Source organism: Suillus paluster (genome assembly GCF_016628075.1).
Source record: "Suillus paluster strain FC165 chromosome Unknown EDB91scaffold_8, whole genome shotgun sequence".
Taxonomy (NCBI): domain Eukaryota; kingdom Fungi; phylum Basidiomycota; class Agaricomycetes; order Boletales; family Suillaceae; genus Suillus; species Suillus paluster.
In genome coordinates this window covers 107,430-131,817 of record NW_024537568.1, presented here as the reverse complement: position 1 = coordinate 131,817, position 24,388 = coordinate 107,430, and the positions used below count along the sequence as shown (strand labels likewise).

Below are 24,388 nucleotides of genomic sequence, written 5' to 3'. Positions count from 1 at the left end.
CTTTGCGCCCATAATGCCCATCTCCACTCAATGGCACTCATCGTCTAGCCACATCGTTTACCCCATTTCCACCTCATCATCTGGCCTCATCGTTTGCCCCCATCTCTCCACCTCACATCTTCTGGCCTCGTTGTATGGTCTGCCTTCGAGACAGACAATTTGCCTGGGTGACTTCGTGTCATCCAGCGCTATCTGGCCGTCTGACTATGAGTCAGATCACGGTCCTACGGTACTGCCTCAACACTTCGCCCATATCGATCCATCCTCTACAAAGGTATGTGTCCATTAATTCTATTCTAATTGATTGTATGCAGGGCTTTTTATCGACATCCTCATTGTTTACCCTTGTCTCCACCTCAACAACAATGACTGGCCTCATCGTGTGGTCTGCCTTCAAGGCAGACAAGCTTTGCCTGGGTGACTTCGCATCATCCAGCACTGTCTGGCTGTCTGACTATGAGTCGGATGCCTCAAAAATGCACCAATGTCTATTCATCCTCTGCAAAAGTGCATGTCCGGCAATTTTATTCTTTTTGATCGTCTGAATGCCTCAAAACTTCGTATTCTAACTACCAATCAGTACATCCTCCCCCCGTCTTACATTAATGTAATTGATTCATTCTACTTACAACAGATAACCAAAGGCTGGGGTATGCAAAAGTAGCCTTGATTCTTACCATTTGATCAAGAGTTTTGTCCACTGGTCAGCGTCGTGAACTTGGACGAGGATCTCACTCGAAGTTACACTGATATCGGTGGTCTCGAGAACGAGGTCCAAGCAATCAAAGTAATTTTCCTCGCTTTCTATTTGAGTTGTTGCAGTGACACTTTTTACCACTTTACAGATCACAACCAAACTAGTTTGGAGTTAGCCTGGTGCTATGTATGTACGTTCTTTATTTCTAGCTGATATCTTTATTCTCATGTTTGAGTAGGATCGTGCACTTGCTGTTGTTCGCAGCGAGCAGCCATTACCATATTAGGAAAGAGGCGCTAGCATTTGCGCCCTCTCACCCAATCAGAATATTTAGTACAGTGCAACTTTATTTAACCTACAGTATGCCTGTGGTTTACCTGCTAGCTTACAGAGATGGAAGTTTCAATATCATCACATCCACTCACCAGAGAAGCTTGTATTTGCCCCATCACCCATCTGGGCCCTCATTTGTGTAATTTTCGAAGCTTTGTTAATGTGAACCATCCACAATAAGTTAGTATATGATCCTTTGTGGTGAATATTACATTATTCTGACAATGTTCTTTCAATGTAACTCTGTTCGTTCCGGTGTTGATTGGGCGGGATTATAACTTTAGAATATTTTTTCTTGATGTGTATTGGGCGCCTTACTATCAGTTAAAGTCCGCAATGTTCGTGTTTTTTTACAAGAATTTTTCTTCTTTTGACTCGTAATCATTAGTCTCCTATACTCTTCTATCGTCCTGTCAAGACTTCAAGTCTTGAAATTTAGCTGTAAGACTTCGTGTTTCACAAGCTGCCTGCTTCTTACATTCGTGTAAAAAGCACCCATTTTCTTAGTATCAAGCCCGTCTACGTTCCAATGGCACCATCCACCAGAAATGCAGCCCATCGTGGTGCAACCAATACTGGCACTCATGGCTCCACAGTGTCTGGCAGCTATGTCATGTGCACACGCAGTGGTATTGCTATCAACCCCCCCGCCAAACAAAAAAGTAAGCGCAAAAGAAATGCTGTCCAGGAGTTCTCTCCTGTTCCGGATGACCGTAACCAGCTAAAACCTCGTCCTCTACCCCGATGTTCCTCGAGCATGAGCTTTGAAGACTATGCTAAAATCCTTGCTCGCCCTCACAAACAAAACATAAATTCTTCAGCGGGCTCCGTCTCTTCTGGAATTCAGTTGGAAAGCGACCATTCCTGAGGTAATGATTTATGGCATTTGCTACAATCACTATACCAACCCCTTTCATAGATACATCTGTCATTGACAATGATGTGCTGGTTACGGACTCTCGCATGGATGAAGATGATGATATGAACTGCGGTAGTGACAATGATGCTCATGACAATAACAGTAACAAAGACTGTGAAGACAGCGAGGCTAATGAAGACGAGGATGAGGATAATGATGGCTCCATACGTGAAAAGACTTCACCAGGTATTCTATATCTCATTTAATATACGGTTGGGAATGCTGACAGTTGTCATCATGAAGACAGCATAGAAGGTGATAGCGACAACGATGCCAAGGATGTCGATGAAGAGCCTGAGGGTGCTGGTGAGGGGTCTGAGGATGCTGATGAAGAGCCTAAGGACGCCGATGAAGAGCCCGAGGATGCCGATGAAGAGCCTGAGGATGGTGAAAATAATGAGGACCTTGAGACTCCGCTAGGTATGTACTATATTATTTTTTTCTTAGTGGGGAGGGCTGATGGTCATCTGTTGTGCGCAGCCAGGAGACTTCGGCCCCGAAGGGCCAAGACAGGCAACTACAATTTAAGTTTCGACCATGGTCCTCAAACCTCTTCATTGGATACCAGCTACCATGAAGGCCCCGCAACATCCGATGAAGGTTCCGCCCATGAGTCAGATGCAGGCGAAGACCTCAACCTCGACCACAACAGCCCGTCTTCCCCACCTACTAAGCGCAGGAAGAAGTCTTCAGTAACTACTCACTCGACAACCGTTCGCACAAAGCATGTTAATGCATCTATTCCACATGGCAGCAACCCCACTCCAGCCAGTATAGTCTTTGGCCCTATGCCGGACATTGACCTCAGTGAGAATGAAGAAGAACTCTCAGGCCATTTAAAATGTGGCTGGCTATGTCAGGAGGGCATCAATGAGGCTCAGGAACTTGGAAAGAAAACAGCAGAAGAAGCTCGGGTGATTGGCGCCAAGTATGGCAAGTCCGTGCGCGCTATTCTCATTGAGGCTGGTCTGTCCATCAAGCATTCACGATCAGAGTCTGATTGGAATGCCCACCAACGCTGGTTCATGGATAATCACCCTCGCAAGGACAAAGAATGTCAGTCCCCCATTTCTGTGGTATAGATGATGCTAACTCCAGAGTCTCAGCTATCATCGACTAGAAAGAACATCAACGCAAACACTATCATGCAATGGGCAAGGAGAACGAACAGTGGGACATAATTCGCAACTATAACATTACTGGTGACAATACCAATCAATCACGTGCCAAGACCATCTTGTCAATGAGGGAGGATATTGCAAGAAAGGTACATCTACTTCCTTAGCGCATTCTAAGCTATGACTAATGACTCAATATAGTTGTCTGCTTATTCTCGCCTTGAAGGAATCGAGATCATCAGCTGTATATTTGATACAACACAAGACGAGGCTGCTCGACAGGCGTCCGGCTTTGTTGCGGGCTCTGACCTCATAGTCAAGTTGATCAATGAGCATCAACTGGATGCTCGCGCAATTTTAGATTGGGTCGTGACCACAACAAAGTACGTCTGATCCTTCTGGGTTTTTCCTACCTTCTGATATATTCACAGAGTGAAAGGCTACAATATATCTGTGCCGCAGTTTATGGGGGGAGTAGGGGCTTATGAGATTCTACTCTCAAAGCCAAACGAGGCTCCCCGCGACCGTTACAGGAGGATATGGCCAATTATGGTACTCGAGCACACTTGTGAGTACTCAAGTTTGTCCACATTCAACGATTCACTGAAGTCGGCTCAAATAGCGAAGTTTGGGTATCGACCCAAAGCAGTCCAGTGGCGGAAGCTTCTTGACTATGCTTTCCAGTACAAGTTCATGATTAAGAACTGGCCTGACGACATCCTCCCTATCAGTCCCGAATTCAATCCTCACAACCTAAGTTCACAGCACCTCAAGCTACTCGTTGTTCCTTTCATCAAGCGCAAAGCACATTCCTATTACAAGGCAGAACTCCGCACTGAAGCTGAGAGCTTGTTCGAGATAGAGAAAAAGAAGTCAAAGGGCAAGCACCGAGGTCAGGCCCGCACTGTGGAAGACGTCATGAGTGAATTAGACATTGATGTACCCGAGATCAAGTTTGCAGCTTGGCCAGATGGTATGTCATCTCCATGTTATCATTGTATCGTTTGTTTTCTCATTTCAGTTGTGCAAGAATGTATCAAGCAGCTCGATGACGAGGTGCCGGAGATGTTTGACATCCCCTTGGTGACCAGTGCCTTGGATGTTGTCCTATGCAAGCTGGTTGACTCCGCAAAATGTAAGGTGTCTGTCCCTGAAGATTTATTAGCAGCTCATGAAGCACATCCAGATACTCACGAAACGCTGCCAAGTGATCATGAATCTCCTGTCACTCCGAGCCCCCCAACCTTGCCATCAAACCAATGTCCCCCTACAAATTTCACAGCAGTACATTGCTGCAAGGAAAATTATCTTCCTCAAGCGCCAGATTTGTTTGATCGTAAACCTCGCCCTGTTCTGCCTACGAGCAGAGATGAACCCGTCGGCGGTGGAAGACAACAGACTAGCCTGCCGTTTAAGGCGAAGAAAGCTTTATGGGTAAATGCTATGCTATTCCGTTTTCATCCAATGTTGATCCTCTTCAGGTCGACCCTACATTCGTGTGCTGCATGGAGGAACGTCCCACTAATTCTCGTAATGACGCAGACATGGAGTATGTCTTACCTTTCATGACTTCCAACGTATACTAACTTAATGGCTCAGAATTGAGCCCTACCCTCGTCGCAAGGACAGAAACTTCATTGCTCCAAACCGCCGTCATGAATATTCACGTTCACCTCCTGTCTACCCTGTGCAAGATGGACCCTCTCACACAAGGCACTATTGGCCCACCTACAGACAACGCGAGACATCTCCTGTCGGACATAGCGAGGACCATTCATATCCTCGATGTCCTGCTCACTCATGCCGGCACAATCATGCTAATGACTACAATCAGAGGTTCCAAGTAAGGGGAGCTGGTGACTCTCATTATGAAGACGGACCTTCGTGGTTTCGCTACTAACATTGTTCAGACAAGAATTGTGCTGTCTACTCATTCAACGTGACTTTTGCTTGCCTGTTCATAGTAGTGCCTCAAGTTTTTGTACTTCGTGTACCTCTAGCTGTTGTACTTCGTGTACCTCTCACTGCTGTACTTCGTGTACCTCATCCCTTCAGTTATCTCTTGCGTGGATGAAGCTTTGACATTTCTTTGTATTATAGTACTCTCGTGTGTCGGAACAATACAGGTCATGTCTGTCTACCTTTTGTTGATGAATTTGTATATTGCAATCATATGTGTACACTACTGACCGAGGCCCTAAAACCTGTGAAATATTGATATCATGGTTTTCGCACTGTATCTGATTTGTTGTCAGAGGCAGACTGAAGAAAAGAAATTACACCAAAATTTAAATTGCATGGCAGTGGGTTCGAACTCACACTCAGATTGACACTGTGCGCTTGCACACACACATGCAAACCATTACACTATAAGTCCTGATATTTCTTACACACCAGATTGTATGACTACTGACTGCGGGTCATATCATCAAAATGTTGCTAAGTCTTTGCATGCCGTCCTAATCAGTCTACCACACTAGCAATTATGTAGCATAACATGTACTTTGCACAAAATGCTGGTTCTTGTAGATTTCAATTTTTATATGATGTATTTGTGTTCACTGTGCTCAGGTAAATAGAAATATGTGTATTTTGTGTAGAATACCAATGCTGAAAGCACGTGATTTGAATATACACCGAAGTCTATGAGAGCTGATCACGAGCAAATTAATGGCCCAGCATGGGCTTACTTAGGGATTGCCAAATGTGGATGAGGCACATCTGGCAGGTGAGGGTGGTCAAAGAGTCCGGTGCGGGTGGGACATGCACGGAAAGTTCTGGGGACAGTTGGTGTCGGTAGAACTGTTGATGATGTAGCTTTGTTGAGCTGCTGAAAGAATTTGAGCAGTGCAAGTTGTAGTCAAAGTGGGTGGGGAGTCAAACTGCAATGTTATTTAATGACATGGACTGTCTGTATGACTGACTGGGCGCAAGACCAGCATGTAAGAGCATAAGTAGGGTGAGCGGGAAAGCCCAGATACTAGTATAGAGGTAGATGGGAGAGCCCATCCAGTGTAATCAGGGTCAGTGGGTGAGCCCAGATAGTAGTAGATAGGTAGACGGGAGAGCCCAGCTAGTGTAATTTGGGTCAGCGGGTGAGCCCAGATAGTAGTAGATAGCTAAACGGGAGAACCCAGCCAGTGTAATTTGGGTGAGCGGGAAGGCCCAGATAGTAGTAGATAGGTGGATGGGAGAGCCCATCCAGTGTAATCAGGGTCAGCAGGTGAGCCCAGATAGTAGTAGATAGGTAAACGGGAGAGCCCAGCCAGTGTAATTTGGGTGAGCGGGAAGGCCCAGATAGTAGTACTGTAGTAGAGAGGTAGACGGGAGAGCCCAGACAGTAGTAGAGAGGTAGATGGGAATTGTAATTTGGGTGAGTGGGAGGGCCCAGATAGTAGTAGAGAGGTAGGTGGCAGGGCCCAAACAGTGTAATTAGGGTCAGCAGGACAGCCCAGATAGTAAATTTTATTTGACATCTGTATATTGCGTTCTGCGTGAGTGTGAGGAACAAGTGCGTACATAGAACAAGGTCTATGCGAAAACCAGGATTTCAGCCACCGCTGTCTTGCTTAGTACCATCAATCGCAAGAAAATTTGATTACTCAGCAACTAGTACTGCACTCAGTGTCGTCTATCACTGTTTTGCACCCACCCACCACTCCCTCCTCAAAGTGCATCTCACAAACATTATATATGCTAGCAAGGGTCAGTTTTGTGGTATATCTCAAAATCGTGGTTCAAGCACATAGATCGCCCTTAAATACCTAGTACTACTCCTTCTATGAATGTACAAATTGTGAATTTTAATGCCGTCAAAATGTTCTAAAAGGACCCCTATCACTCTGATTTATGATGGGAAAGCACATGAAATAAATGCTCTGGGATGTCCTAGAGACATGCCAAATGTATCCCGGATGGGACTGGGAAAGATCACAAATGGGTACTAGGGATAGCCCAAATACTGCATTCAGAGTGGGCCAGGACATCCCAGAACATAGGGTAAAATAATGGGAATACCATCCTAGAAGACACCTACTAGGTCCTTTGCTAGCCACAAACACATAGACCTAAGAGGTCATTTCAAGTGGTTGACTGAAGTGGAAACCATTGGTAGTGGATTGGGACTTGATGCTCAATAAGCATCCACAACTCTTCGAAATGCAACTTCTTGAAATCTACTATGCACCCTCGATATGTGCATTCTGTGAGACCGGCGCTGATTATTAGATCCTTGACAGTTGATAAGTTTGGATGTGTAATCCAGTCAGGACGATTCTTGATGTGAAACGCTATGAACCTGTACTGCTCCAGTATGTGATATCGGGCTTCTGCAATCTTTGCAGCCAATGCCTCCTCTGTATAGAATTGATCCCCTAACCAGCATAAGGAGAGAATGGGGGGGAAGGTACACTTGAGGTCATAGGTGGAGATGAGAGTGTGAATTATTTTTCGCACATTTTTATGTATGCTAAAAATCATTTTGGACATATCTAATGTTAATTTCCAACACATACGGTGGTTGCTAACACCCCAATCCGAGACCCAATGACCCATGGGGAAGTTGACGTTATTGCCAGGGTTTGAAGGGACGTAAGCACGGTATGGGTGATTGCTCAACCAGTAATCAACTGTTGTAGACCAATCATTCTCGCTTGAGAACAGGGGCGGTGCTGGACCTATCATGGGTTTGTCACTACCCAGCAGTATTCCTGTCCTGGCACTGTTCTGGTAATTACATTCCACCGCGCCAAATTTTCTGTCACTAGCCACTGGATATGGGAAGGTTCCACAATGCACATCCGATGCATAGGTATATCTTTGAACAGAACTCGGGAACATTGTTGTTCCAAGATTTAGTATTGGTACAGGCAATAGATGTTTAGAATCCAGGAACATTGTCGTTCCAAGATTCAGATGATAGCAGGGGTATGGGAAAGAGAAGTTTAGAGTTGCTGGTGAAAGAGGAAGGTCCTTACATTGAACATTGGCTATGGCGGAATCATTGTGTCATTTTGTGAAGTGGATGGAGCGTGACCACCAACTGGCCAAACTTGGAACTTTGGTGCAACAATTAAATTATGTAAGTTATAAATAATCTTATGTAATCATTCCAATCATTTTGAGACTAAGTCCCGGGCACGCTTTCTTCGTCACTCTCACTACCTATTATTGAACTTTATGGCATCTGCGACTGACTTGGATTCTTAGAACGATGATGTTCCTGGATTCCTAATTGTAGCTTCTCTCTCGCCTTGCTCTTTGGCTTCTCGTGTCACCTATATAATTACATACACAGTAGACTCAGTCTCCTGACCTTGTGTGAGAGGCCTGGCTTTCCGCATGGGGTCCTTTATCGTCTTTGAACAGCTGTCTGGACTCTAAACATTCTGAGTCTTCGAGCACGGACTCAATCTGCACTCCACGACCATCACAGGGGTGTTAGCACTAGTATATTGCGGATCTCGCATTTACTAGACCCTTCTGACTTTCTATTGTAGTACGGACAGGACCATACCCGTTTGAAGCATTCCCCTTCTCTTCAGCACGCTTCCCTTTCACTAAAACCCTCCCAAATGCCAGGCATTCCTGGGTTCCTCAGACATTTACATATCACACGCACGCATCACCTCGCATCTGATGTATCTATCAACATCGACTTTTACACCTCTTACCGCACCGCTTGCCGGGATCGCCTTCAATCCTGGGGCTTCAAGCATGCCGAATCTTTGAGGAACACACATCACACATTGTATCATTCACATTCAACTCAGTCCCTCGACCCCGTGTGAGAGGCCAGGCTTTCCGCATGGGGTCTTTGATTGTCTTCGAACAGCCGTCTTGAACACGAACACAATTTTCAACCACCCTCAGTCTCCTGACCCCGTGTGAGAGGCTAGGCTTTCTGCGCGGTGTGGGTACAACAAGTGCAGTGGAGTGAAATCGATCTACTACACAGTTGGGTCTTTGCTGCTTGCTGCCTCACTTGAGAACAAGCGTGTTCGACCCTGAAGGGGATTGCTACTGGGGAGTGCTAATCTCTGTCTAAGCGACCCTAATCAACCCTACCACAGGTAGGATGAGGATCTGCAAAAATGCGGAACAAGCGGAACAAGCGGAACCCGAGCAGAACAAGTGGAACTCAAGTGGAACCCAAGCGGAATGAAATGGAACTCGAACGGATAAAGCGTGGAACATACTGATTCGTCGGAACTCGCAGGTCAAGTCGAAGGAAGTATATCACAAGGTTAGATTGATAGTGGGCATAAGTCAAAGTGGTCCTCTAGTAAGGTAAAGGAAAAGTGGGAGAAAAGTCGAAAGGTAGAAGATGGGATTTCGATCAAAAACACCCAAGCCCTGAGTACCCCTACTTAAAGGGAAGATTATTTTCAAGGAACACTGAGGTACAGGTAGTAAGTTCTCAGGAAGCGGAAGTGAAGGGAGGCAGTGCACATGGGCACAATACTCCGGAATAGGGGTCCGAGCCATAAGGGCATGTGTCAGTTTGATCCGGATAACGTTAGGAACAACAGGAAGAGCAATACAGCATACCAATGGACCTGGAAGGATGGGGACAGGACATGCAAAGGTTGTCCGACGATGCGTGGGAATATCGGATAGTGCAGGTGGGTTCCGAAGGATGCGCGGGAATGCAGAACCCATCAGACGATGCGTGGGAAATGCGGAACGTGCGGAATATGCGGAACTGATGTGAGACAATGTGGAAAGGATGGGGTTTTACACCTACAGTGGGGGAATTCCCCACAGCGGGGTCCTTGATTATTTGAATAGCCGTCACAAAGGTGTAAAATTGTGGACCTTGCTCCAAGGTCATTCCAACTTCCTGTCATATGAACATGAACCCTACGTGTTTGAAGCAGTCAAAGATAACTACAGATGTTTCCTTTCCTCAGTACTGTCCCCTCAAGTTTATGCTGAACACCAGGAATGCTCGGAATTCCTGGATTCTCCTTCGTATCCCCTGTCTGCAGAATTTTTAGGGCAATACCCCCCCTCTCCATATAAATTACAACAGGAGCGCTATCTACTTGTCTACAAGATCCTACCGTCTCCTTCCCTTCATCAGAGTCAGGGCGTGTCTTCAATCAACCTCCTGGGGATCTGCTAGTCTAGCTCAATCCACCACTGAAAGCTTACATCACGCTTGTCGGTTCGAGTGGTGACCGATTAACTCTTTACAAACAGGTAGATCAGAAGTACGGCATCACTCCACACCTGCATCAGAGGAACACAGTGCTGAGATTCAGGTTTGATTGAGTAGGGTGGGGACCTTCCCTGTGTGTTTAGTAATGACTCCAAAATGACTTGGCAATACATAATAGTCTTACACCACTCTTTGGACCTCTGGTGGGAGTGGAGTTGATCTTACCTTGAATGTGCATCATCACTACAGGACTCGATGATATAAAAGAGGGGCAGCTCAAGGAGGATCAACAACATTGCATGATGTCTGAGTCTCCCTCCCCTACAAATTCTCTAGACCAGGAAATACTGTCCAATCGAAGCCTCGATGAAGCCATCTCCAACTCCGCACGACACAGACGGGTACAGACTACCACTTATCTGCTAGGGGCCAGACAAGAACTCCCTGAGCTCTGTGCTGAGGACGTCACTGATGCACATGCCAACTCTCAGGGTTTGACATGTAAGCTTCATCCTCAATTGTTCAATGTGTACCGATGTATCTTCATAACCAGATAATTTTCGCATTCCCCAGCATACAACCAATGCTGATGTTGCAACTGCTTATGTTGATGTTGGATTTGCAGACAATACCCCTTTCTATGATGTGTTTTACCGCATCCATGCCTATATGGATATCTCGCCCCAGGCCAGTGAACTTGGTTGGCGACTGTCGACGGACCGTCGTTCAGATTTACCGGCTTGTTTGAAGACTTCTTTTGACCTTAAAAATGTATTTAAGTCAGTGAGAGCAAAGCGGTACTTAGGCAGGAAGAAAAAAGTCGTGAACATCAAGATATTAAACTTTGTATGTTGTTCCGCTATGAGATAAAGTCATTCTAATGTGATATTTCTTTCTAGAAATCTATTTCAAAGAAGGTTAGAGCAGAAACAGATGGCAGAAGCAGCCTCTCCAATGTTTCAACTGACCCAGTCACCCCGCCAAGTCCAATCACTCACAATCACATCCATTTCACTGGCAGGAGTGAGGCAGCCGGTCAAAACTATCCAGTGCAGTCTAGTGTCAAACGCTCGCACGCAATGTGCCTGGAGACGGATGGCGAGTCTGATGATGAGCCATGGCTGACCATTTACAACGTGATCGATGTTATCGACCATTGTTTTCCAGCAATGAACTTCAATCAGTATTCAAACACTCTGTGCTGTCAAGGCATCATATATCTAACAGCCGCAGTCAATTTCGACTCCAATTTTTACATTAGTGATGTTGGAATGTCGAGGGGGGCTGCATCTGTGTTTTGCAGGCAAGTCATGAAGATGAAGAGGAAGATGAAGGATGATTGAGCTGCGGTGCGAAGCAAGGCAAAGGGGAAGAAATGTGCTCGCACTTTTGACGATGACGAAGAATCAGATGCGCACAACCATTAATGTCTTTTAAATTTACGGATGCATCTCAATGTACTCTCTAGCTAACTATGTTGTAAACCCACAGAATCTTACGCTTGTATGAGACACCACAATTAGTATAACTAGTTTCAACCCAACAAAAGTGAAAACTTCCACATGTACAAAGAAAGAGATCACACATAATCGACTGGACACAAGAGCATGCTGGTAGTATTGTGATCAAACCTGTGATCGTCTTTGATTGTGGTATGAAGGGGGGGGGTCCAATGGATGAAAAAGTTCTGTGAGCCATGACACTACTGCATGTTTGAGATTTGTGGTGTTGTCCCCTCGTGCACTGTCTGCACCTTTTCGCAGCTGAGAACACACAGTGACTCGTAAAGCAGAAATATGGCCAGGAGAAATGTTCAAACACACTCTCAATTCACAATAAGCTCGTCTTGGGAATCAAGTGGTTGCAGTAACTCTTATGTGTCAATTTTTTTTGGCCACGAGGTTCTCAAGGCTGTCGAACAAAGAAATGAGCCAGTGAATGCCCTGTCCTTTGTGTACATTGGAGTTGGATTGTCTGTGCGCATTACAACCAAACTGAATAAGAGCTCATCATGCAAGTAAAAGGAGGTTTGGGACTCACAGCTTGCTCCATAGTGCTGGTTGCCCTCATAGTTTTGAGCTCCTGCTCCAGAGCCGCAATACATCATTGACAGAAGACTGACTGAAATCATCGACACTCCCCTAAGCCAGACATCAGCAAATGTGACTTTGCTCATAAGTGCTTTTGAGCAGTTTGCTTTTGGTTTAGTTACTGAAGTTGTAAGTGAAAATTATGGGTCTTTTGCTGATGGAGTATGCATCGAGCTCGTGGCTTCAGCAATGATAACATGTTGCATGATATATCTAGGCAAAGGAAGTCAGTCATTGAGATCCTCATATCGTACAATGCCAAGATGTAACTTATTGGACCATCAATACAGCACAGAAAGTTAAGATGAGTATCAAGAGGGTTCCTATACATTCCATTGCATGAATCAATCATTTTACTTGCCTATATTATGCTGATCATTGGCACTTCATTTGGCTCAAGCTCCACAGGAATTCTTCAATGTGTCGAAAGACAATTATCTTTATGTTTTAGATGCCATCAATGAAGATGAAGATGAAGATAGAGATAAAGTAATACGCAAGTAAGTACTCCCGTATATCCATATCTGTCTAATCTTGAGCTCATCTATTTACCTCCATCAGACTGGTATACACTGATGAACTGAAACTCCTTACTGCCACCCTGCATAACTGACTTCATCAAGCGTACCTTACCCCGATGAGTGCCACACTGCTCGGCACCATGGGGTCGATAGGCATCCCCTACCGTTTTGGGCATATCCGCATCCAAACTGACGTTCATCTTCTGAGCACCATTGGTCTCAAACTTGGAGTGCCGGATATGTTGATGGAATACAAGGACCTGGATGGTGATTGTATCCCACTGTGGGCCACTGAGATCAGCGTCTCACAGATGAAGAAATCAGCAATTAAGAGACTCGGCAGCTTCATGGCGAATCGCAAGGATCTCCTCGCCATCTCATCAATCAATGTGAAAGAGTCAAAGAAGCATGAGGGGCCCCGGTCAGGGTCAGAGGCGGTAGAGGTCTTAGAAGAACACCCATCAGTCTTAACATTCTCGCAGTGGCTGTCGCACACAGCCACCGATGCTGAGGACCCTACTGTCATGAAAATGTTTCATCACGTCTGGCAGCATCCCATTACCATGACGATCACAATGTGGCTTCGCCACCCTGACGGCAGCTTCAATATTGATGAGAAGGATCCTGATCTCTGCGCAACAGCAGTATGATTAATCCCCTCCTTCAGTCCATCTTCTGACCGATTACAGGACTTGTTTCCTGAGTGTGATGGTGTTAGGTACCATGCCGGCTCAAGAGGCAGAGGGGTCAGGGCTTGGCTTCAGCTCTTGCGCTGCGCCCTTAGCCAAGTACGTGCCCTGAATTTGGAGCAGGTCCGACATTGTCTGACGGTAGGACGAGTAGACCACTTGGGTCCGCTTTGAGGGTCGGGGAGTAAGAGCTGCTAGTGGCAGACTGACCAGGAGCAGAGCGGAAAGGCGGGGAGCGATGCGGATGGTGGATAGACACAGGGGGAACTTTTGGTAGGAGTGGAGATGGTGGGGAATAATGCAGAGGATAGGAGAAGGGGTAAAGGAGGATATTGATAGGGGCGGAGTAATAAGAGGAAGACTTAGAGCACGGCTCTAAGTCGGAGCGGAGAGTCGGAGGGTCGGAGGGTCGGAGGGTCGGAGGTGACAACAAGTCAAGACTTGTGTCCAGAGGAGGCAAGGTCCTACTGAGAATTCTCACAAGAGGTAACTGCGAGAAGACAAGTAATATTAAGACTGGGGGAAAATATCTAAGTACATGATATGTTATATACTTCTATGTATGAGGCAGTGACCAGGATAACTGTGTTGTAAAGCTATGTACCAAGGATATAATTTGTAAGTACTTTACATAGGAAAGATATAAGTCGGGGCGGATATCAATATGTATGTGTCGGATCAGTGATCGAGCGGTAAAAGGAATTACCAGTGATCCGGAAGTAAGGGTCTGTGTACCAAAGGGGAAAGCATATGTCTAAAAGGGGAAAGAGGTCCAGTTGAATGGAGAGATTATGGAAGGGGACCGGTTGAGTGGTTGAGCGGAAGCGTAGGGCGGAATGCGGACTTGTGATTGGGCAGAGCAGAGAATGAATGGAGTGGAGGGGGTCAGAAAGCAGAGCAGATATTGATATTAGGGCGGTCGGATCAAGTATATGACAGATGGTCTTGAAGACGTTGACCACGTTTTTCGGCGTACCTTGGAGAGGATTAGAGACTGGGTCGTCTCCCTGATTAAAGTCAGGTTTCCACAGTACATTTTTCTTATTATCATCGACAAATTGACCTATTCGACATTCATTTGTTTTCCAGCAAGGTTGAGGATGCCGCCTTTGATCTTATTCATGCATGGTCTCCTCCGAAACCACTGAACAATTGGGATTTTCTTGCTGATGAGATTATTGTCAGCACAAGGCAAACAGGACACACTTTATGCTGAATGTCATCAAAATATCCTCAAGCGCAAAGTGGAAGCAGATGAAGTGACCACTGGAGGGTCTGGATCTACGAAGAGGACCAGGGCAGCTTAGGGGTTGGTATGAACAATTTCTCTCTCTTGCTCATGCATTGTCCTGTTCACAATTTGCTTGTTTGATGACATCATTCCTACGTCTTTTGCACATCTATTCAAATGATGATATACTTCCCATAGCTTTTGTACAACATCGCAGATAATTGATTTTGCTCCCCCCTCGCAATACTTACTGGTGGTCCTGTCATCAATGTTTGAATGCATGGCGTGACTTTGTCTAAAAATTTCGACAGCTGGCCACGTTGAATGACACATGTCAAGGTAGTATAGTATTACAGCTGTTTGCATATGTAATGGTACTGGCGCCTCAATGTAAAATGAAAGATGACATAGACCAAAAAAAGACTTAGCATAAATTTTACAATACTTGCATACCACAATCATCAATATCATGGGCAACAGAAAGATCTTGTCCAATTTGAAGCTCACAGCTATTTGCCTGCATGAACAAGGAATTCTTAGACTCAGCGAGATCCTTGACTGTATTGGCTTCTCCTGCATGACATTTTATAGAATCAAGAAGCTCTACAACGAGACTGGCAATGTTGTCAAGCCAAGGAGCCAATACACTGGTCCAACACTGGTCATTCTGTTATCATCTGTTTTACATTGAGGTGCCAGTACCATTACAATTGCAAATGGCTGTAATATTTTGACCGCTTCGAAGAACTTCTCAAGGAGCACCCTAATCAGCCTGAACGTCAGATCTGTTTGTCAAGCTTTGCGTCAGGGTTTCTGGCTGTGGGCCGATACCTCTCATCAGTCTTATCAATGACAATTCCTCGCACACCTGCTCCAAAACTGACAAGCAGAAAATCAACACCCAATGTCATGCTCAACAGTGCTAAAGACGCTCCACAGTGCCTAGGTGCACTCAGAATCTTCAACATCCAAGCACAATACACACATGCTATCCGGATACTCTCAACACTCACCCCATCCAGATGCCCAGCGGACGCAGGAGCATCAGCATTGGTGCAAGCACCTCACCTTCATCTAGGACAACCTCTCCAACTTATAAACTCAACACCCGCAAAACAACCAGATCCCCAATCACACAAGATTCAATAGAAGTGCTACTATCTAACTTCCAAACTTCTCTGCCACATTGACCAACCATTTACATTAACTCACCTCATCTCAGGTCTATTTCAGATTATGAGGCCGTTGAGGTACGTGCAGACAGCACCCATGCCTAAGGGGCTTCGCTTCAGGTGAAAGAGATGGCCCTTATCATCCTGGCAATCCTCACCGAAGAGGATGTCAAAACGACAGTTGAAAGTATGCCAGGGATCTTCGCCAGTGATGGTGGTGACACGGTGAATTAAATCACTGTCTGTTGCCTCAGGGACAGAACTAGGTGAGGAATTACAGAGCATGGGAAGGTTATCAATGAGAACACCGAGTTTTGCTAGGTCAGCACTCTCAAAATCTGCCTGAGACATGCTTTGTGAAGTTTGCATTGCGAGAATGTGGTAGGAGCAGGTGCCTGATAAATCTGTGTGTGTGCACATATTTTCAAATATTTCAGGTCTGCTTCGTCAACTTGGCGATTTGACGGCAAGCCCAATGTGTCTCATATTATCTCTGTTGCCAAGTTGGGGACTCATTAGATAGTCATCATCTCAGCATCGTGTCACGAGGGAGTAAACAGTTTATATACACGTACTTACTGTCTACATCAGCGGTAGTAAATAGACATAAATGGTATACAGTTTAAAACAGTAAATAGACCGAAACAGTTGGAGCCTTAGCCATACTAGTACTGGCACGCCATTGAATCGCAGGTCAGTCATAAGTCACATGATGCAAAGTGGATCATATCTGGAGTCCGGATCTAGATCTAAATCATGTTGTACTACTTATTGTTCACTGGCAATCACTGAGACAGATATATATGGACTGCAAGCCTTTCCCTCTCACTTTAGTTTACCTTTTGCATCTACACAAACTCTTGGAACAATGATGTTCCTATACTTTCAGTCACTCATCGCCCATTCATTTCTTCATTCTCCCCTCATGTTAGCCTTGTTGATAACCTTGGAACGACGATGTTCCTGGGCTTTCAATCACTCATTGTGAATTTGTTTCTTCATTCTCCCCCCACGTTAGCCTTGTCAATAACCTTGGAACGACAATGTTCCTGGGCTTTCTGTGACTTGTCATGAATTTGTTGATTTGTTCTCCCCGACATTATCATGATGTCCAATGCGCGTAGAGGACAACATTCTCAACTTCAGCGATTGGTAGACGAACAATCTTCGTGGTGGAGAGTGACCAGTAGGAAAACCAATGGTCAGGAGTATGTTTGGGTAGTCATTAATGCGATACACCCAAGGGTAGGACCAGCCCCTCCGCGACCTGACCAGAGAACGGACAAAACGCTCAGCAACAGATTCCTTCAAGACCATGACTGGTCAACCACTCCAGACCACTGGGACATCTCGAGGTCATACCGACCATACATTCCTGACTTGCCAAAAACTCAACTGTTCTCGGATAGCAGTTGGATCACTACTGCCTGGCCTCTAGGGAGTGATTGGGGGATTTCAGGGCCTGGAGGCTGGCACTTATCTTTGGAGATGCGCACTAAGCTTCTGGCAACTCGAGCGAATGCTTACATGCTCGTTGGCGCAATCATTTCAGATTACAAGCCTCAGTACATTATCCCCACAGAGTTGAGGTTGGATTGGATAGACAACTCATTCCCATCCAAAGAGGTGTTAGCTGCACAAGTTGGTGACGCGCGCCGACACATACTGGACCAATATGGGTTCATAGCCTACAACTTGCGTCAAGACCCGCGTTGGCGCACACACCCTGGCTTGCAGGTGCATGTACTCAGGGTGACCAACACTGGCCTTGATTCCTGTTGGCATGTCGGATGCATCATGGATTTCAAGAGGATGGATTTTTTCATTTTGGAATTGTATGAACTCATCTCTCATGATGTTCCCGTACACTACCAGTGGTTCCCTGCTGATGCTGGACCTTTTGACCCATGAGCACTTAGGGCCAACAACTATGACTTCATTCAGAACATAAGGCGGACTCAAGTCGAATGGCAGCGGTCTACAGCGGTGCAAAGTGCCAACTCTATGGATCCTCCAGCCGTCCCTCCACCTGCACAAAAGAAGGCGAAGTACTTCAAAGCTAGCAGGAGGTTCAAGACCGACACATGGGAAGAAATCTCAAAAAATGCATACAAGGAGCTGTTGAATTGGTGCATGGTGGAACATGTGAGGCTACTGACGAGAGATGTATTCGTTGCCTACAAGTATGAAGGAGCAGATGAGGAATACATTGTGCCTGTGGGATCTGTCATCAGCGCAAAGGAGACTCAGTGGCTGCCTATGTGCTTGGGATAGCGGCTCAACCGAATGTAAGTTTCTCGACCCCACATCTAAGAATCTTGAAACTGATGAACTGTTGTGGGTACAACAAGTGCAGCTGGTGAGAAATCAATCTACTACACAGTTGGGTCTTGGCTGCCTGCTGCCTCGCTTGGGAACAAGTGCGTTCGACCCTTAAGGGGATTGCTACTGGGGAATACTAGTCTCTGTCTAAAGCGACCCTATAGGATGAAAGATCCACAAAAGCGGATGAAACGGATAGGATGCGAAATGTACGGATTCGTCGGATGGAGTGGATGGCACTTGCGGATCGGACAGGATGCGAATCAAAGTCAAAGGAAGTTCATTAAAGGTTGGATGGATAGTGGGTATAAGTCAAAGCGACCTTCTGGTAAGGTGCAGGAAAAGTGGGAGGAAGTTACATGAAGTAAGTATTTTTCAAAACCCTCCATGCTTATAGGGTACAGTATTTTCAAGGAACATAGATATATAGGTAGCGAGTCTAGACCGTGCCATAAGCTATCCAAAAAATACTGGAGTGTGAGAAGATATGTCTGTGTTCAGTCAGTAACAAGAAAATGCGTGTGAGTACGTACCAATGAGGTAGAATGGACGTGGACAGGACAGATGCGTCGGATGCGCAAGCTATAGGAGGAGATCCGAAGGTATCCGCATGTCATCCGAAAAGCGGATGTGTATTGGATGGAATGGATAGGTGTCGGATGGACGTCAGATGGACGCCTGATGCATCGGAAAAGTGGTGGATACGAGCCTAGTGTAGGGATACTCCCTACACCGTGAAGCCCATTTCTGCTGTCATCAACACAAAGGAGATGGCTGCCCATACACTTGAGCTGGCGGCTCAACCAACAGTGAGTTCCTCCACTCACACAGTTGAGAACATCGAAATTGATGAACACGTGAAGATGGTTTCCACCCCATCAGCAGCAACGCTAGCCCTGACGACAGGGGAGTCCTCTTCTTCAGTGCAGAGCGGACTTGGGCCTGCCAAAAAGGATTCTCCTGCAGCAGCAACACCTACCGCAGAGCCCTCCACTTCGGAGCACAGTGAACCTGCACCCATCACAAAGGGTTCACTTGCAGTAGCAGGATCGATTGCTGTGACTGCCACAGAATCATTGATTCCTGAGAAGCACAGTTGAAGCCAATGTTCAGTGACTCTGCACGCAATGGTGCCTAACATCGTCATTCGCGCGCGGTCAAGATCCTCTGGGGCTGAATCCGCTGTCTCCCTAGGAGAAGAAGACAATGTCCCCTTTTCATTTGGCTCTCATGTAGCTCCTCAGGCACCTGATTATACTCCTGTTTCACCCCGCTCCCCATCACCGTCACTTGCAGTTACAGTTCCACTGCTGGCACCATCATCTTCATGCCTCCCACCCCCACATCATCAGAAATGCCTGGTGTTCCTTGATGATTATTCCTCCAGCTCGAAGAAGCGCACGATCTCGTTTGTATCATCTCCATCTGGAGCTGGAGAGAATAAGAGACCACGGATGATGGCACCCCCTACGTCCTTGCGCCCAACCCTGATGCAGAGGCTTCACGATGTCATCATGACTTTCCCTGCAGCCTCACCCCTTGTGCCTGAGCCCTCTCCACCTCAACAGCTCCCACCGGCACAAGTTCAAATCCTCCCGGTTCGAGCAGAAGTGGAGCTACCACTTATCACAGAATCTTACCAGGCCGATGAGCTGCAGATCGATGGGCCAGTGTTCATAATGGGGATCACCTTCCCTGCGGCTCCAGTGCTGCGTTTGGGGTGTTTGACTACAATGTTCTGATCTGCCATCCGGGTCATCTACGATCAGCTTCTCAACCCAAACACGTTTCCAGCAGACTCTTTACAAACTCTGCTAAGATCTGGGGCACCGTTCCGAGTCTTTGCACTGTTACCCAACACGGCGCCCCAACAGCTGGCAGTCACACCATCGTATCTATTGAGGAGGAACGTGTTTCAAGGATTTGATCTAACAAATCCAGGATACTGGAACATATACACATCCCAGGTTAGGGAACTTCTCCATCACCCATTTGCTCGCCATTTCCTCATGCTTGGAGGGATCCTGTGGTGCATGGCCTTGCAATTTGGCCCTAATACACTAGTCCAAGAAGCGTTGGCGGGTCCCTCCTCAGCCGTCACGCTATGGGGAAGTGGCAAATCGGTCGGCAATCTTTGGGAAGACTTCATAACCCCCGAGGAAATAAACACTTTGCTGGGTCATAGTCATTCAGGCTCGGAGAGTTGCTGGCCTCCCAACGACCTTTGGGATTCTTCCAAGAAGTGGAAAGGGTTTTGGTCAGATGCTGATGAAGCGTGGTTCCAGTTACATCTGGCGAACTTGTCATCCGGGAACCTTCAAGCACCCAAATCCCAGAGAACTTGGAAAACTTCCTTTCAACCAGCAAAGTCGGACGTGCAAGAGTTGTTCAAAAATTAGGATACGATAATGTTCGCACCCCAACTTGGGACCTATAATCAGTAGAATACGAATTACCTGAGAGGGGGGGGGAAACTTTATGACGGTCATGATTTAGGCCAGCACCTACTACATACATCATTGTACTTACTATTACTCTTGCATATTATCATTTGTTTCTGTACGCTAGAAAATAAAATCGATATTGCATCTTGTATTTCATCCAAAATATTCTCAGTGATGGTATCCCAAGATACAAGACAGGAAATGGCAAACAACAAGTCGATTGCAAGATGTGCATCATCGACCATAATACCAAAGTGTCTCTCCAAGTGATCACATCTCAGGGTGGCAGGCCATAGTTAAAGTCTTTTAGTTCTTTCTAGTCATATGAGTCTCCACAGCATGAGTGAAGCCAGGCATTACTACGTCTGTATTTGCCTGCGCACATGAAAATCTCAAATTTTTAGCCTACAATTTGCCCCTCACCACACCCGAATTTCAGTAGAAGTTAAAACATATTTTATTAGAGCTTGTATTAGTCATACTACATAACAAATAATCTAAACAAGTTGTGATTTGCTTGATTATATAATGTCATATTTATCCATTGTTGCTACCATTTGGATATCTCTTGTGGATCTCTTGTCCACTGCTTGCTTTTCACTTGCTTGGATTAATCTTGGGATGACGACATTCCCAGATTCTAAACCAGCTTTTCAAGATCTCATCCATGACTCTGTTGGATTCTTGGAACAACAACGTTCCCGGATACCCAAGTAGCTTCTCTCTTGATTTCTCTTTCAATTTCACTCCTCGAACCTCCTCGGACATGGAACATCGATGTTAACCTGGGGTTCCAACCAATGTGGATTCTAAACCAACTCCTCTGCAACTGACTTGGATTCTTGGAACAACGACATTCCCGGATTCTTAAGTAGCTTCTCTCTCAGCTTGCTCTTTGGCTTCTCGCATCACCTGTATCATAATCACATTCATATTCGACTCAGTCTCCCAACCTTGTGTGAGAGGCCTGGCTTTCCGCATGAGGTCCTCTATCGTCTTCGAACAGCCATCTGGGCTCTAGGCATTCTGAGTCTTCGAGCACGAACTCAATCTGCACTCCATGGCCGTCACAGAGGTGTTAGTACTAATATATTGCGAATCTTGCATGTAGTCCCTTCTGACTTTCTATCGCACGGACAGGACCATACCAAGTAGCTTCTCTCTTGGCTTGCTCTTTGGCTTCTCGCATCACCTATATCATAATCACATTCATATTCGACTCAGTCTCCCGACCTTGTGCGAAAGGCCTGGCTTTCCACACAAGGTCCTCTATTGTCTTCAAACAGCCGTCTGGGCTCTAGGCATTCTGAGTCTTCAAGCACGAACTCAATCTGCACTTTACGGCCGTCACAGAGGTGTTAGTACTAATATATTGCGGATCTCGTGTGTAGTCCCTTCTGACTTTCTATCGTATGGACAGGACCATACCAGTTTGAAGCAGTCTAAGGATGGCTTCGGTTGCGAAAGTTGCTGCTAGATCACTTATGATAGGTCGAAGGCCTTCTCATCAGCACGCTTCCCTTTCGCTGAAACCTCCAGAATGCCAGGTGTTCCTTGGATACTCTACAGACATCACCTCGAATCTGATGCACCTTCTAGCATCGACTTTTCACACCTCCCTCTTGTTTCTTGACCGTTCACTCGCAGTCCCCACAAGAAAACTACCCTCATGTTGTTTCCTTTGCATCAGCAAAATGACTCTTTCCTGTCACGTGATGTTTAGGTGACGGGGCAATCCCCAATCCAGTAGGCATCCTTCTCCACACTTGCTCCTCTTCCTTCAATCCTTCTGTCATCTAAACAGACTCTTGAAACAATGACGTTCCCAGAATCTTTGTGGTTTCTTGTCGAGAACCTTGGAACGACGACATTCCTTGGCTTTCAGTCAATTCCGCCGATGACAAAGTGTCCCATACATCGTTCAAATTCATCTCTCCAGCTATTCCAGCAATTAGCGTCAGCATGTCTACTACCACCATCCACTGCCCTTCCTGCAAGAGAACCTTCAAGACTCACTCCCATCTTAATGCACATATCGCACTGGCCCCAAATTGCAAGTGGGTGCAAACCATGTGCAATCCCCAGAACGATGTCGAAATGAGAGATTATCGTGAGCTGAGCGACCGGTATGATGATCATCTTGGAAATCAGGATGGCGGTGATGTGGATGAAGCTGAGTTAGGTGAAATCGAAGATTTGCGACACAAGGCTGGATTGCCATCCCACACTTCTGCAGGCCTGCCCCATCGAGCCATGTGCAATGACTGTGGAGACCCCATACTTGTAGTTGAGAGACATCCAGAAGCAGGCTGGGTTTGACTGCAGCACGAGAGAATCTGTGAAGTCTAAGAATCGCTGACTTGTACGTGAGCTGCAGGACAAGTTCGGATTGTGTTATGAGGTGAGTGAACAATATATGGGACTCTGTCGCACACTTACATTTGATTCAAAGGACATCGGACACAAAAAGAAGAACATCCCTCACAGTGGCCTCTATTGGACGAGGTTGAATGAAAAGGGTGCCAATTTACTCTGGTACCAGAACAAGAGGGACAAAGGCATCGTGTTTGAGAAGTATTTCTCACTGTTTCCCATTCCCGCCCTAGCCTTGTTATATACTGCAGTGAGTCATGCATGTTCACTGTTTGGTGCACGTGTGACATCATCTACTGCAGGCAGAATGTTGTGTTGATGAATGGACCGATGGAGAGTAAACTGACATCAACTTTTTGAGTGGCGAGTATAAACATGTATATGATAAACACCTCACCAATCTTAGGAAGTTCCACACATGGATTAAAGACCATGGGATCCTTGATGCTATCCTCAATGACATTAATGACAATGGCAGGTGAGTCTCTTTCGATAATTTTGTCCGAGTCTCCCCATGTCTTACATACTACAGACACACGCCAGAGTGGATATGACAGATGTTGCACATGGAGACTTCCTGTCTGACGGTGAGATAACCAACACAATTTGGGAATACATGCAGGCGGGTGATGGCGGGAATGAGAGTCATGATGCAGATGAGTTTTATGGTGAATCTGAAGATAACGAAGTCGAGCACGAGTAGAATAGTAACTGCTTACTTGATTAAGTTGAGCTAGTGAATGGATGTCTTTGTTTCTATGATTTGAGTGCAGCAAAATACTGTCACTATGATTTTGGCTGCATGGTATGGTAGACTATGTAGGACAACATAGCAGGACTACATAGTCAAAGTGCAAGGTACAGGGTGCAATATCGTGCAAAAAGTAAGATAGCCTGTGATATATAGCACTATGTTGAGGGGGGGGGGGGGGGGGGTTGCAACCAAGCTATGTATACTCTGTAGCCTCTGTAGTGCTATGTTGTAGACCGCATTTTTGCTGATGTACTCTGAATGACCCTTATATATTGTAATATATGTCCTTCTCATGTTCCCACCAGTTCACTGATGACAAATGACAAGAACAAAGAAACAACATAGATCATCGAATGTGCACCTATACACCAGCAAATGAGTGTCAGCAGGTGAGACAAATGAAGACAAGTGAACAGGCACACCAAGTGCAGACCAACAGAGATGAGCATGGAAACTCTAGTGTACTTTGTAGATACTTTGTCTGGCTGTGTACAACATTATTTTATTTCTCACGGCACCTATTTTCATCGAAACCTGTGCCAAGGGTACGGGTAGGGGTATGG

General features: G+C 45.9%; 7 protein-coding genes across 7 annotated transcripts; 6 read left to right on the top strand and 1 right to left on the bottom strand.

Moving 5' to 3' along the window:
• Positions 1 to 1,909: 1,909 nt before the first annotated feature.
• On the top strand, positions 1,910 to 4,967 carry EDB91DRAFT_1244668 (uncharacterized protein; the record flags this gene model as incomplete). The annotated part of the gene is made up of 11 exons (XM_041322435.1): positions 1,910 to 2,135; positions 2,193 to 2,369; positions 2,430 to 3,025; positions 3,070 to 3,216; positions 3,269 to 3,450; positions 3,499 to 3,635; positions 3,690 to 4,040; positions 4,098 to 4,202; positions 4,254 to 4,501; positions 4,549 to 4,616; positions 4,667 to 4,967. The coding sequence occupies 11 exons, from the start codon at positions 1,910 to 1,912 to the stop codon at positions 4,965 to 4,967; spliced, it is 2,538 nt and encodes an 845-aa protein (XP_041180873.1).
• Positions 4,968 to 7,147: 2,180 nt separating this feature from the next.
• Positions 7,148 to 7,906, bottom strand: EDB91DRAFT_1078994 (uncharacterized protein; the record flags this gene model as incomplete). The annotated part of the gene is made up of 2 exons (XM_041315072.1): positions 7,148 to 7,440; positions 7,582 to 7,906. The coding sequence occupies 2 exons, from the start codon at positions 7,904 to 7,906 to the stop codon at positions 7,148 to 7,150; spliced, it is 618 nt and encodes a 205-aa protein (XP_041180872.1).
• A 2,553-nt stretch (positions 7,907 to 10,459) lies between these two features.
• Positions 10,460 to 11,572, top strand: EDB91DRAFT_1244667 (uncharacterized protein; the record flags this gene model as incomplete). The annotated part of the gene is made up of 3 exons (XM_041322434.1): positions 10,460 to 10,730; positions 10,783 to 11,075; positions 11,129 to 11,572. 3 exons carry the CDS (start codon positions 10,460 to 10,462, stop codon positions 11,570 to 11,572), a joined length of 1,008 nt encoding a protein of 335 aa, XP_041180871.1.
• A 1,384-nt stretch (positions 11,573 to 12,956) lies between these two features.
• EDB91DRAFT_1244666 (uncharacterized protein) lies at positions 12,957 to 13,784 on the top strand (the record flags this gene model as incomplete). Its single annotated transcript, XM_041322433.1, has 4 exons — positions 12,957 to 13,484; positions 13,530 to 13,628; positions 13,684 to 13,713; positions 13,749 to 13,784. The coding sequence occupies 4 exons, from the start codon at positions 12,957 to 12,959 to the stop codon at positions 13,782 to 13,784; spliced, it is 693 nt and encodes a 230-aa protein (XP_041180870.1).
• A 3,255-nt stretch (positions 13,785 to 17,039) lies between these two features.
• Positions 17,040 to 19,354, top strand: EDB91DRAFT_1244664 (uncharacterized protein; the record flags this gene model as incomplete). Its single annotated transcript, XM_041322432.1, has 3 exons — positions 17,040 to 17,767; positions 17,852 to 18,193; positions 18,973 to 19,354. 3 exons carry the CDS (start codon positions 17,040 to 17,042, stop codon positions 19,352 to 19,354), a joined length of 1,452 nt encoding a protein of 483 aa, XP_041180869.1.
• Positions 19,355 to 20,203: 849 nt separating this feature from the next.
• On the top strand, positions 20,204 to 20,653 carry EDB91DRAFT_1047654 (uncharacterized protein; the record flags this gene model as incomplete). The annotated part of the gene is made up of 1 exon (XM_041313337.1): positions 20,204 to 20,653. A coding segment is annotated over one exon (450 nt), but the record flags the coding sequence as incomplete, so codon positions are not given.
• A 2,115-nt stretch (positions 20,654 to 22,768) lies between these two features.
• On the top strand, positions 22,769 to 23,774 carry EDB91DRAFT_1078990 (uncharacterized protein; the record flags this gene model as incomplete). Its single annotated transcript, XM_041315071.1, has 6 exons — positions 22,769 to 23,011; positions 23,076 to 23,099; positions 23,151 to 23,321; positions 23,374 to 23,408; positions 23,478 to 23,549; positions 23,615 to 23,774. 6 exons carry the CDS (start codon positions 22,769 to 22,771, stop codon positions 23,772 to 23,774), a joined length of 705 nt encoding a protein of 234 aa, XP_041180867.1.
• Positions 23,775 to 24,388: the final 614 nt, after the last annotated feature.